At 32.5% G+C, this 15,041-nt stretch overlaps 1 protein-coding gene across 3 annotated transcripts in view; it reads left to right on the top strand.

Annotated features, from left to right (window-relative positions):
- Positions 1-15,041, top strand: part of GSK3B (glycogen synthase kinase 3 beta) — a 209,558-nt gene that overhangs the window by 170,760 nt on the left and 23,757 nt on the right. For 2 of the 3 annotated variants that reach the window (XM_079155326.1, XM_079155324.1), the window contains 3 exons: positions 594-689; positions 9,563-9,601; positions 12,265-12,451. In XM_079155326.1, the coding sequence (XP_079011452.1) occupies positions 594-689; positions 9,563-9,601; positions 12,265-12,451 (322 nt within the window). The remainder of the gene's footprint in view (positions 1-593; positions 690-9,562; positions 9,602-12,264; positions 12,452-15,041) is intronic. The other variant, XM_079155325.1, reaches the window with a different exon arrangement.

The following is a 15,041-nucleotide window of genomic DNA, read 5'->3' as shown; positions in this document are numbered from 1 at the left end:
CCAGATGTGATCATTGCTGATGAATTGTTTTTAAAAATAGAACAAAGATAGATGATGATGCCTGATTCTTACTTGAGTTTTTAAACTTTTGTTTATTTGCTGTTTTGTTGTTGTTATTTTGGTTTTGGGGTTCTTTTGCAGTGCTGAGGATCAAACCCAAGACCAACTGCTTTTTTAAAAAAATCTGTTTGACACTAGCCCACATACTATATGCCAAACCACAACACTGTGAGACCAGTTTGAGTTTGGGTTCCCTCCTTTCACAGCTACCAAGACTAGTGATCAGATTTGACAGGAAAGGAAACCAGAGGGTTACTTGACTAGTTTTACTAATTTTCTTTTTATAATCCAGATTCACATTTTTATTATCATTAAAAATCTGACTAGGATAGTATATCATGGAATTTATAGTTAATAATTTGTAGTCAATTACTAATTGAAATGCTTTCCCAAAAGTCTGCTCTCTTCCCTGAGTTACTTTTTAAATTTAACTTTGGAATTCTTTTTTCCAGTGAAACCAATGCATTTAAACGCAATGACTATGTTTATAATATGTGGGGGAAAGATGGCAATAATTTTCTTCCTTTATCTAGGTCCTGGGAACACCAACAAGGGAGCAAATTAGAGAAATGAACCCAAATTATACAGAATTCAAATTCCCTCAAATTAAGGCACATCCATGGACAAAGGTGAGTAAAAATGAGTTTTTTAAAAAACTACATCAACTAATAGTTATCTAAAACTTGGATTACTCACTGTTTATAAACAGAATTATTTTGAAACTAGATAGCTGCCTGAATACAAGCACATAGCAGTTCTACATGTAAAGCTAATTGAGTGATTGTACTTCAGTGTTTCATTGACTGTGTACAGTTTTGTTCCCATTGATTTCCTGTAGACAATTCACAGCCGGGGCTTTCATTTGCAAGGTAAGGACAATGTATCTACATCATTAAAATATTGGAGTAGGATATTACATATAAATTTTGACAACCTAAAATTCAGAAGTTAATCTCTTTATTTACAGAGTGCATACTTCAATATTATATAACAAATTATAACATACATTTCATGTATTTTCTGTATTTGTTTAAATTATTAAAACATAGACCTTATTATAGATGGTGTTGTGTGGTTTTCTTTCCTTGTTTGCTTTTCTGTTGGTGTTTTGGGAGCAAAATTAAAAAGCAGATGTAATCTTGCTGGGAGTATACATTAAAAGCAACTGATATGTTTATAGGATGTCACTAGCCTTTGGAAAAACCTAACCTTAACATTAAATAGAACCAGTTCTAAAAGCACAATTATTAATTTACCAAAAAACTTTCTTTGATACTCAATGTTTTTTCATCTCAGTTTGATTTGTGTGATTGTGTGCAAACAAAACAATAAAATACTCATAGGATTTATAGAGTGAAGTCTAGCTTCTTCATTTTACAGATTCAGAAACTCTGACCAAAGATACCAAGTGAGTTATCCAAAGTTACATAGGTGACCTGTGACATCCTGTGTGTGTGTGTGTGATGCTAGATCTTTAAACTTATGGTCATGTGCCAAGTACCATTTAATTTATGTCATTGTATGCTTTTTTTGTGAATTAGAAACACTCTACTCTCTTATGTACTTCAAGCAGAGACTTTTTGTATTTAAAAATATCCACATAGCAATTTGTTTTGTACATTGAAAGTTCATTTAGTTGGCAATAGATCTCTTATTATAAACAAGAGGTTAAGTAATTTAGGGCTCTCGATTAAATAATTTACATTTCCTAGGATCAGAGCATATCTGCTCCTTTTCTCCTTGTTCTACAGAGTGGTATTGTGATTCTATTTACTTTTCTTGAAATTCTCACAATCTCATTATCTCTTCAGAAAGTTCTCTTTACGAATTATTATATCCTATTTAAGTCAAAAACCTCAGTAATATTTTAGTGCCAGAGATTTCTTGGTTGTAGTTTTCACTGGCCAAGAGACAAGGTGTATACCCACTTCCTTTAAAAGAAATTCATGATGAGCACCAAATAATCTTTGATAAGGTCTCCTTTGATCTTTGATGTAAGGTTTAAGATCTGAGTCAGAAGATATCTGGAGTCACTAACCTAGCCCTAAACCCAGAGATTGCCATATAGCCTATTTGGATTTAGGGGCTGAATTGCAGTTTGAATTCATTAGTTTATTACGAGTTAAAGTGTTTACAATAAGTGATTTGTAGTATAAGTGCTTTCAACCAATGTAAAGGAAAAACAACACAGAGAATTCTGTATATTGAATAGTACAGGGAATCTTCCAAAAGAGTAACAGATCTGGGTAAGAAGAATATGAGTGATTTTATTCTACCTATCCATATTTCTATGTTTGCTTTAATAATCAATGTTTTTATGAAGGAAGAGAGGAAAAGTTTCCTTTTTTAAATGTAATATAAGTATTTATCAGATGATATCCTCAGTGTAGAACTGACAGATATAATTGAGGTCACAAATCCTATTTAACAGTTCCTGTCATTATTATTATTTTAAATCAACATTGCCACCAACATTAGTGTGTGTCATTTTCTGTATTTTTACCTTGGATTATTTCTCAATAGAAGAATTAGCCAAAGTAGAGTGTGAGAAATGATATACTATAATTAAAATACAGCCAACAGAAGAACTGTGGTAAACTTCTATGCTTTAAACTTTCATTTGCCTTCCCAGATTCCTGCTCTTTCCATAATATTCCTAATGTTTCTCAAACTTGAATTATAAAGCCCTTTTACTTAGATTTCCATTCCTGTTCCATGGGTAGAATAATAGCTTAATTCTCCTATCTTTTCCATCTGTTAAAATTATTGTAGTCCTTCATTCACATAGTGGTTTTTGACATAATTTTGTTTTCTCTTCATACAAATGCATTATATAATAAGCAGATTGGTGTTAATTTCTCATTAGTACATACAAACGGTGGTGCATGAAATTTCATGGTTCTACTCTGACAGCTAGATGATCAGAAGATGCTATTTTTTTAAATAGTAGATTATTATTAAAATGAAAATACAAAACTCAAGATGCCTAGGGGTAACTTAGCCCCCTCCCTCTCCCTTCCCCACAATTATCATACTGAACAGCAACTTAAGAAATGCTATATTATGCTAGGCATCCAGTGGAATCATTTTAAAACCGTGCATAATGTTTAAAGAGGAGAGTCTACCTTTGGAGTCTGGAAACAAGAACTGCCTTTTTCTTTATTGCTGTCTTCCACTAGAACTCACTTCAATCCCATTTCCTGAAGCTTTGGGCATGGGAACCCTGATTTCCTGTACTGCACTGTATTGTAGCTAAATCACAAAATGTGGGCAAAAATAAATTAAAGGTAAAACTGTCTACCATGGAAACAATGAGATAAGGGAATACAGGTATATAGGAAAGAGACAGGAAAAACAAAAACACTGAGATAACCCTAGTGTGTTGAATGACAGGTATCGTGAGGATTTTAAAAGCCATTAAATTGCTCATGACTGATACATAATAGCCAGTGTAACCTAATTCATTAAAATACTTGTGGATTAAGTAGGAAAGGAAATAGGTGCTAATGTTTTATATAGGAACCATTATTGGAAGTGCGAAAATAAAGTCCTCTGCGTTAGTATATGATGTACACTTCACGAAAGAAAAATCAGATTGAAAGCAAAAGTTAGTGCTTCAAAAGTAGATTGAGAATTAGAGTCAGAGATTGGTTGGAAAAAGAAAAGCAATTTAATTTCTGCATTTAGTACAGGAAGGTATGGATTGATGACAGACTAGTACGAATTGAGGATCTGTTTAAACACTGATGTTTCTGGCTCTACTTTTTTTCTTTTGTAAGATAGTGACTATCTGCCATGTCTTCGGTTCTTTTGAAAATAAAATTGTAATATGGTTATAAGGAATTATTTTAGTTATGGTTAAATGTGAACATTCTACCTCCATTATAGTTCTCTTATTTGTCCTCTTATTCTGTTTTCACTGGCCTGACCTTAGTTTATGCCACTGTCATATAGAATTATAAAACAATCTCTTACTTCCTGATTTTCTTCCTTCAGTTTTACATCATTTTAATCCATTCTCCTTGTTGCTGTCAGTGTTAGCTTTCTTAAAAGTATATGTTAGACTCATAGTTCTTCCTATTTTAAGTTCTTTCTGATTTCTCAAAGCCTTTAAGGACATTGGGCATATAATACATAAAATGACTAGGATGATCCTGTGTCCTGATTTTTGCTTATCCAATGTAGTTATTAATTGATACCCCATTAGTCTCAAAGGTAACCCAGTTTGGATGACAGATTACTTTGTTACTGTTCTTGATCTTTTCTACTTTTCCTTTCCAGAAAAATAGGAGACTTTGATCTTGTCTTGCTCCTAACCATCCCTACTTGCTTGAACCTAGTCTGAATTCTCCAACTTCCTCCATTCTTAAATGCATACTATTAGGCAATGAATTTAAAATGGTAGAATGAATCTGATGAAACTTTCCTATGGTCATATATGAATATACCAGAGTTAATTTCACCTTTATGTATGTCCATAATGCACTAATTTTAAAAAACTATTAAAAATTTTGTGTCTAGTTATAGCATATTAGGGATTTCTAAAAAGTTTATATATCTACTATCATGTAGATATAGATGAATTTTACCTCCCATTTTGAGTACCTGTTTCTGCTGCCTTTGTGTTTAAATTCTGGAGACAAAATATTCCTTTTTGTTCTGGTAGTAAATAATTTTATAAAGTCAATAAATTGGCATGGATAACTGAATATTCCTTCAGAATAATAGAAGGCATAACCAGTTTGTAGAGGAAGTATATTAGAACCCCAAGAGCCCTAATATCTTTAATAGTTATATTTAGTGCTACTTATTATGTTAGTTACATATGGGAGTGTTGTTCAACTGGTAGCCTACTTTGAATGGACCATGCAGTCATGCTGAATTTTATGTCTAACCAAAATCCTAATTGTTCTCTAGAGAAACCACATTCATTTCTACCTCTTCTTGGTGTCACCCCCTCCATCACCATTTTAGAATGTACCTTTTTTCTGTGCTTACAAGATCTCAAGTCTCACTTTTCCCATGAAATATTTTCTCATTGTCCAAGTTCTCCCATGATTATTCCTACCATATAACTCCTGATATGTCATACCAAGTCATACCACAGGTGTATTATAGTAGTTCCTAATTTGTTTTATAATGATAACTTGAAAGTGGATTACTTTAAAATGTGTGTTGCCAAGTTTGGGGCATATATGATAGTTTAATACTCAGTAGTTAAGTGTCAAACCAGCTATAGGTTGTATGGACCGTAGGTCATTGAGTAAGTATCCGAAAAAGCATTATCCCCATAAACAATCCTTGCATACTTGATTTCTTAGAACACTATTGACATGCTTCAGTGTGAATACTAGTATTTCCAACAGAGTAAGCTATCAAAAGAATCATTTTAGACTAGACAAGTTATTGGTCATCTATGCTTGAAGCTAAACAAAAAGAGCCATTATATATTTTTTAAGATTTTCTTCATAGTCATACATTTTTTTCCTTGCCTTTTCAATACAAAATTTTTCAGAACTTGAAAACTTACCTGTTTCAACCATTATGCAGCACATTACCAAAAATGCCTTCAGAGAGGCCTGAAAAGTGAAAACAAAAATTGGTTTCAAACTTTTCTTGAAGATCTCCATCTGCTTTTTTTAATCTCTCTTATTCATTTCATTCACAAGTATTCCAGAAAACATAAAGTATGTTGAGAATTTCTCTTGGATCCTCAGATCTAATAACTTAGATCCTCAGATCTAAGAACTTTGTTCTATTGCTTTGGTAAATCACATTTTATTTTATTACTCAATCCCCTCTATCCTAAACACTACTAATACACTATCACTTGTCTCATGAATTCATGCAGTATGCTCTCTCCTGAAATTTCTACCTTTATCTTTATTAGTGTTAGAATAATTACTTCTCTTTTTTAACATTTTCCTATGTTAATAGACTTCCTCACTTTTCACTTTATGCTGGCTATATATTCCCATTACTTTTCAGGAAACCATATACATTAAAATCTACATCCTAGAGTGGCTAATCCACATGTGAGAGGAATAATGTAAAAAAGTACGAATATCAAGACATTAATTTAAAGATTGCTTATGGGGGACAGAGGATGGGGATGGGAATACATTGTAAAAGAAGGCAAAAATTTGTTTTTAATTTCTCATTTATTCTTTAAATCCTGTGTGTTCTGTGCAACCAGTGCTGTACTGGGTACCATAAAGGATGTAAAAGAAGTAAAATATAATTCTTGTCCTTAAAAACTTAGAGTTGAAAAGCTTAGTAGAAGCAAGTACTGAGTGATGTAAAATACTGTATAATCATACACTTGATTATGTACAGTAAGTGTTCAAAGGTGTTCCATATACTGTAGTTGTTACACAGTAGACCTTTAATAAAGGTGATAGAGGGAAAAGAGAAGTCTCCTTAATCATGATAGAGGACATGAGCTATTGAAGGAAAATTAGGATTTGCTTAGATGTAGAAAAAGTTAGGAATCGTTGTAGCCAGGGTGAGTATCTCTTAAGATGGGAGGTGTGGATGAAAAGGAAATAATCCTATATTCTTGGAAAGGTCAGCCTTACTGTAATAACATTTTTGTGAAGAATGAAAGATTAAATTGGTTAAGTAGACATTTGAGAAATCCCTTACACAGGTGTAAACCTGTGGTATTGTTTCATCAGTAGATAATGTTAGAGTAAGAAATTAACATTGCATAGTTAAATGCTGATGTCTGCATGTACCTTTTTTTGTGTGTAATGGAGCTCAGGAAAAAAAAACTCAGCCTTTTAATTACTCAGCTGAAATTCACTGAACACTAACTCTGTTGTGACTTAAGGAAAGGATTCTTCATTTTTCTTAAATTCAACCTTCTTCACCTTAATTTAGGAACTGATATCTTCAAAGGTTAGAAAAAAAATATTTGTTCAATAGGCTTGAGCTATGTTGAGTTTGTATATCTACCTTGTTAAATGGTACCCTGTTAAATACCTAGCATTTAAAGTTGGCTAATGGACTCTGAATTTTGGTCTTCCATAGCTGATGGTAATCATTTCTGATAGTATTAAAATGAATTGAATGATCTTATATGTCACTGCATCATTAGGTCAATCATAAAAACATGTAAAATGCCACCAAAGAATGTTTCTAAAAATAGTGTAGACTATTTAATTATTAAATTGTTTCACATAAAAACAGGTAGACTTAATTTTCATACTTAACATAAGCAGTTATTCAACAGATCCATGACATTGTCTCACTTCGAATCCTATCTTTAGGGTTACCTGTTCCAAATAATTTTAGATGATTAATAGATTACTCGATAGCCAATATTGGAATTGCTCTTTAGGAGTATTTTTACCAGTTTTTAAAACTGTGAGTTTTTAAATTTTGGGTATGACCAGAAAACAGTGTCAGTGTTCTAAATTTATCATAATAAAAGCTAGTGAGAAGGAGATGTTTGGAACAGTCATAGTACTTGTCTGTACTCTATTCAATTAATTATTACTATCTGTAGCCATAAAAAGTAGGCATTTTTTATATTGCTCTGGTTGGCGGCATACAATAGTTGGTAAAAGCTGATGCCATGAGAAGCAACTGAACTATAGACCTTGATATGGTTGCATGTGAGTGTTTATAAATGGCCATTTTAAAGGACTTTTCATTCAGTCATAACAATTAGCTCTAGGTTGAACTTTGATGGCCAAAGTCTCTTACAGGACATATAGAGAAAAAATTTCCTCTGTCATTTCCAAATGCAAATTTGTTTCAAATAATTTTTTATTTAAGGATTCGTTTGCATTTGTTCAATACCACAGAGACTTCCTTTTTGAAAAAGAAAATTTTTTCTGTTAGTTTCTTCTTGGATTAGTAATTGTGATGAGAGTTGATATTTGTTTCAATTTAATATGTTGCTGCATAGGTGAGGTAGTATTTGAATCACTTTAAAAGTTCATGTCAGTGTTTTGTTTAGTTCTTTTAAATTTTTCCTCTCTTTTCTTTATTTTTGCTTTCTTTCCTCCCCTCCCTTCTTCTGCCCACCCCTTTGTTTTTGCTTTGTTTTATTTTGTTTTACCACTTTTGTTAGTTTTTAAAGGGGTGTTTTGGGGTCTCCATGGCCTTGCTGCATACTTGGCTGGCCATATTTAGTCTGCGCACTAATTATTAGTTGGCCCAGTTCAGTCTTACTTTGTGCTGTCAGTTCTTTTATGGTTTTCTATTTTTGTCCACCTGGTTGTTTTAAGATTTTTATTCTGATGGGCTGGATTTTAATCCATGTACTAAATTTTAGTCTGCAGACTAAAAGTAATCCGCGGATTATTTATTTTTGCAAAATATTTAATTCCCCCACTGGAAACTATCCTAAAAGAATGTTACATTCTCTTAGAATAGCCAAGGGTGTTCACAGCTACTGGTGAGTTCTGCCCTTTTTTTTGTTTGTTTGTTTGTTCTCAATGCCTAGACATAATAGACCCTGCTTACCTCCTTTACATATTTGGCTCCGTTGTGCCTAGGTGTTGGTGTACATTACTATGCATGTCACCTGTAACTGTGACTGTCCCTTAGTTGTATTGTTTATTGTATACATTTTTGTTTAGCTTTTGGTGGGTGAATTGGGCATATTTGCAGATGGAATGGTTGTTGAATTTGTAGTGCTCAGAGATGTAGGATTTTTTTTTTCAGTGAGTTTTTCCAAAAAGGAAAGAAATGCTATTTATTTTTCCTAAGTAATGGGTGCGAGGGTATGAGGGGGCAGAGCCCACAATACACAAAGTAAGTTTATACCCGCACTCCTGAGATGATATGTCAATTTCCTGAAGAATCCTAAGATAATGAGACTGTCAGCAAATAAACATCTTTTAGCAGGAAAGTCAATCCAAAAATGGAGAATAATCCGCGGTGGCCTGATCCTTCTTAGCTCACACAAACTGAAAATATCTGACTTGAAATCTATAGTAATATAAGCTAAATATACTTAATACATTTCTTTCATAACTAATAATTTAGCAAAAAAATGTTTATACTGTGTAACTGGGACACATTAATTGTGAAAAATTAGTATATTGGGAACTTAACATCTTTAAAAGCAGGCTAATATGCCCCCTCCCAGCCATGTCTATGGATGATGAATCCAGGTCGTAGAAGACCACTTTACTTTGGGAACTTTACTTCTAGATTTCATTTTGATTTTAACTTTTTTTGGTTTTGTATTTTTTTAATAAACACACTGGCATTGGAACATGATAAACTAAAATTTAAATGTTTCTTTACTGTGCCTCACCATTGCACAATCAAAAATTTTTTTGCATACACTGTGGTGAAATAATTTTTAAAATTTGGACTTGCTACTGTGGAGACTAATGTTTAAAGTTTATAACTGTATAAACATTTTCTGTGTCCCCCTACACCATGGATTTCTTATAACATTGGATATATTTTTCCTTGCTGGACTATTCTCTTTTGGATTGACTTCCCTGTTTGGATTATTTCACTGCATTATCATCTTTAGGATTCGTCAGGAACAGGACATTTCACCTCAGGAGTGCGGGTATGTACTTTATTTTTTTTTTTCCCCCCGAAATTTACAGGGCAGGTCTATAAAACCTGGGGAGGGGGGCATTTTTTGAAAGGCTAAACAATTGTTCATTCTTGAGATATGCTAGTACAAAGCAATGTAGGGAGCTACAATTTCTGTTATTATTCATAGTATGATATAGGTTTTCTTATTATATTTTTAGATTGTCAGTCTCCTAGGTGAATCATTGACAGGAGTTTTGAGTTTTAAGTTTTACTTATTCTTATAAGAATAAATATTGATGAAGATTCATGAAACCAAAGGTTATAAGTATTGAGCTATATCAATGAGTAAGAAATGTAGAGGCAGTCAAAACTTATTTATTAAAAGCCAAATTTTAGTAGTTACTGGTTTCCCTTACTTCAGACACAAAGATAATTCAGAAGAACTAGTTTCTAGTTTGTACAGTAATTTTTGGAAATTACTGAATAAACTACCTAACACCCTAGATTATGGTCAAATATCTAAACTCTAAAAGATACTATGTTTTGACCCCACACAATTTCCCACTTAACATTTATCCCCAGAGTACTGAACCAGGGCTTTTCTCATCAAAAATCTCTCAAAGGATTTGAAGTACAGCAGATCTTTTTTAAAAAGACAGGTTAAATCTTGATTTTAATGTAGGTTCTTGGAATTAATTCTTTTCTTTATTATTTTTAGCTCTTTAATTCTCTTAAGTTAGGATATCCTGACAACATAAGCTAATATATGTCTTAGTACCAAAATGGGTAATCACTTAAAGCCAATAAAACACCAGGGGTGGGGGGCTCATTAAAAATAATCAGAAATAATCTTACAGTACTGGTTTATTAATACCTTTAACGCAAAATAAAAATAATAAATACTGATTTGGTATTAAACCATGACTTTTTTAATTTTAAATAACTCACTACCTAATTACCCTATATTTGAATTTAGCTGGAGATATTTAGTTTTTGTTACTGTTTTTAATTCTAGTTATATGACACTATTATTGGTACTGAAGCATTTTGGATTAGCTAGCAAACTATTATATATTGTCAATTAGATCCTGCTCTCAGGAATAAAATATGTCAATAGTATTTAATATTTTTATGATAAATTTTCTGAGTTTTTCCTTCAGCCATTTTTGTTTTGCATTCTGGATTTGATTATGGTCATATTCCCCTCTCTTGAAAGCAAGAGAGGGGAAAAAATGACAAATAATAGTGGAAGATCTGAACATTTTAAATAATATGATAACTTTAAGGTTTTCTTGCTTGAGGCAAATCAAAGTACTCAGAAATAAAGATGAGGCAGTTTTCAACCTTAACAAAGGCTTTCTACCATAGCCAATAAATTGCCTAAGACCTTTCAAGATCTGAAATAAATTCCTAAGATCCTAATCAACCCAATTTCTCAATTTCCATGGAAAATAATCTTTTTCAGTAATAAACTGTATGAAAATCAAAGCAAGAACAAGAGAAAGAAGGAAACCCCAACAATAAAAAGTTTTCACTGGTTTTATAGGAAGTATTAATATTCTTCTGAATATTTAATAAACTCTAGTTGTAACTAGTTCTCCTACCTTTGGCCTAAGTGAACAGTCAGATGTTATATGAGCCATTCTCATTAGGAAATCTTAACCTCCCAGAGTCCTTCATGCCCTATCATTATCTGCATGTCCTTTCCTCATTTATGGGTCTATTTCCCTCCATATATGCATGTCTGCTTCTCTTACATATCTGCACCACAACTTTTATTTTTGTTTGTTCTTTCTATCACGGGTTGTACATTTCATTTTTATTTAATTTCAAAGGCTTTTTGTCCATCTGTTGTTTATTTCTACTCCTTTCTTTATCCTTTAATTGGCCACACTTTAGGTTGAAATATATTTTTGTAATTTTATGTATTGATTCATTCTTAAGACATTGATGAGTAGAAAACTATCTCTTCTTTTAATCAAATTAATTACATTTTATTTCAGTATAGCCTTTTAGTTGCCTATTTCTGTGGCTTTTTCTGTGGCTTTTAATGAAAAAGACAGTATTCTCTCCATTAACAAAACCCTAGAATATTCATTCAAATTCATTCAAATGAGAGTGATCTGGCCACATTGATGATAACAGTTACTTGAAGAAACAACATCATTTTGTCAAAGTAAATGGTAGGCTTTGTATATTGAGGAAATAATATCAATCATTAGCATTAGTAGACCTAGAATAACAACTTTGCTTTCTCTTTCGAAAAATCATTGATTGCTTAATTTGGATAGTGCCATCCATTGTCAACAGTTGTTGACACCAAAGAGGCAATGTTTTATTTATTTCCATAGCAATCAAAACTTTGACAATTTTTAAATTTCTTTTTGTTGTGCTTGCCTCCAAAACTGAGCCTTTCTTATGTGCCTGGTATATTTTATATGCATGTTTAATGACACTGCTTTATGTCTAGATTATGTAGATTTTTCTCTGAGCTTTTCTCATAGTCTTTAAAATTAGCAGTTTATCCCAGTGTGGTGAATCACATGCAGTTAACTCTTTTTATTCTACAAGGTTCCTTTCCCAAATGCAACCATGTTTTTGTACATGGTGGGAATTAACTCAGTACTCAGAGCTATTTGCTATGTCTTTATAATAAAATATTAATTGTTCTTTCCCCTTTATGTACTACAGGTCTTCCGACCCCGAACTCCACCAGAGGCAATTGCATTGTGTAGCCGTCTACTGGAATATACCCCAACTGCCCGGTTGACGCCACTGGAAGCTTGTGCACATTCGTTTTTTGATGAACTGCGGGACCCAAATGTCAAACTACCAAATGGGAGAGACACACCTGCACTCTTCAACTTTACCACACAAGGTAATTCCAAACACTAAGCTCTTAACCATTTCTGGGAAAGCTATACACTGGATATGAAATGACACTCTTGTTAATGAAAGTTTGTGGAGGATAACAATAGGTAATATTAAGTATTTATGGAGGTATGAAGCACCCTCTAATTTATTAGTCCAATCTTTATATGACCTTGGACAAAATAGTGACATAAAATATTTGAAATAAGGATACTTTCTCTCATTTTTAGCAGATTACAGTAAATTTTGGCCCATGAGAAGTTTATAGAAATTTCATTAAGATTTATCACTCATAAGACTAAAGTATAATTAGCATTTTTTGCTTCCCAAGTATTAACATCAAGTTTTTAAAACCTGGAAGTAAATTGGTGGCTATATTTTTACAAATTCGGTTATTTTATAAGCAAGGGGAGAATTAGAGTTCTGTAAACCCTTTCTAAGAACTTATGCAAGAAGTATAGAGAAATTTCCATCCCCTTTGGGACTTGTCACCCACTACTGCTGTGGAGAAAATATTGATAGGAAAACTGAGTTTGTGCATCCATTGGTGATTTATGAAAAACTGGGGATAGGGCTGGGGAGATAGCTCAGTCGGTAGAGTGCTTGCCTTGCAAGCCCAAGGCCCTGGGTTCGATCCCCAGCACCGCAAAAAAAAAAAAAACCAAAAACTGGGGAAAGTAATTTCTTCATCATTTCTACATTTCTGTGTTCACTTTTTATTTCTCCCTGATTAAGACCCTATGTTATTCACTCATTCAGTCAGTCACACTGCTTCTACTAATGTGATTTTCTTTTTAAACTGAGCATAAAACTTTTTTAATTCAGGGAGATAAAATAAGAAATAGATGATGTGTATATTGATTAACTGAGTAGTAAACTTGGGCTAGGAAAAATAGAATGGACATAGAGAACTTTGTGGTACAAAAATGAGAAACAGTTCCTTTATTAGAAGGTAGAATGTGTTTTCCCCATTCCCAAACTCTTCCAAAGTTGAATGTGGAAGGTTGTATGGCATAATCTGTAGATATGGAAGATTTCAGTAAATGGAAAGCAGAGTTGTATAATTCAGTTGACTAAACTTAAGCTATGAATATTTTATAGCACTAGCAATGCCAATATAGTCTTAACTTTTAAAAAAGAATGTAAGCTGATCAGAAACCATTTGGAATGTTATTTGGGGTCCTGGTTACCTGTTTTAAGAAGAATATTATTAGTAAATGGGACCTAGGGTATATACAAAGAACCAGAATTGAATATAGACCCTTGAGAAGGGAAGCTAAGGTACTACTGATAGCAGTGTAAAAATATCTCAAGGATAGCCTTATAAAGGAAAGAGAAAACATACATTCTTTCTCAAGATTTCAAAATTGAAAATAGCAGAAAATTAGAGAACTGTACATACTTGAACTTATTGTGAAGACCTAAGTCTTTGGTACAGAGATTGAATAAAATTACTGATGATCAGTGAAACAAGCTTTTTTCCAGAATATTGATATCTGTGCCTGCAAGTGTTCAGAAGAAAGCTGCGTATTGTCATATTATGGTAGGTGGGTTATTCCGATTTAGTAAAAGGTTTCATTCACTGAGAGATTATTGGCCTCTTTTAGAGCAAAGATTTTGTGATCCTATGCCATGTTAAGTTTTAGACCTCTTAAGAAAAAAATTACTTTTAATTCTTACTGGTTTTGTTTTAATCAAGAGTAATATATGTAGAATAAGGAAAGTGATGAAAACACATTGTAGAAGTATAGAGAGAATTAAAATCACAACTCAAATAATTAGAACTCAAAATAGTAACTTTTTAGAATATATAATATAGTTCTCAAAATTTCTTTTCTAACACATATTTTGATAATCTTTTCTTTTTTTAGTATGAGGGACTGAACCCAGTGGTGCTTAACCATTCAGCCACATCCCCAGTCCTTTTTATTTTTTAATTTGAGACAGGTTCTTGGTAATTTGCTTAGGGCCTCCCTAAGTTACTGAGACTGGCCTCAAACTTATAATCCTTCTGCCTCAGTCTCTTGAGTCACTGGGATTACCAGAGTCCATGCCCGACTTTGATAATTCTTGAATCCAAAATAATCTCTCGTTTTCCCAAAATCCCAAACAGATTTAATAACTTGAATATATTAAAATCATATGTTACATAAGGAATTTTGCTTTTTTTAACATCTCAAATTTTATAAAAATTTCATTCAAAATTTTTTATATATCTTTTACATCTGTGTATTTGTAATCAAATACAACTATTTTTTGAACCATCTAATTTCTTAGGTTATGTCACCTGAACTTTTTTATATGAAGCATTTTTTAAATCTGTAGGAGGACTCCATTGGAAAATGGCTGAGTATCCATTTGGAAGTTTTTATTTTGTTTTGTACTATAGGTATATGTTTATTATCTGTACAACATAACTCTTTACTGGGTTGCTTTTTATAGTAATCTCTAAAGGCTTAGATATAGTGACATCTGACTTGTAACTGGAGTATCAACATTAGGAACTAAGTTAGTGTTAAATTTCTTTTCCTTCTTTTTCATTTTTTTAAAATAATTTTTTAGTTGCAGATGGACACAATACCTTTATTCTTTTAATT

Source organism: Sciurus vulgaris (assembly GCF_902686455.1).
Source record: "Sciurus vulgaris genome assembly, chromosome: 10".
NCBI classification, from domain to species: domain Eukaryota; kingdom Metazoa; phylum Chordata; class Mammalia; order Rodentia; family Sciuridae; genus Sciurus; species Sciurus vulgaris.
Note: the sequence above shows the minus strand (reverse complement) of the source record. Positions and strands in the feature narration are given on the sequence as shown.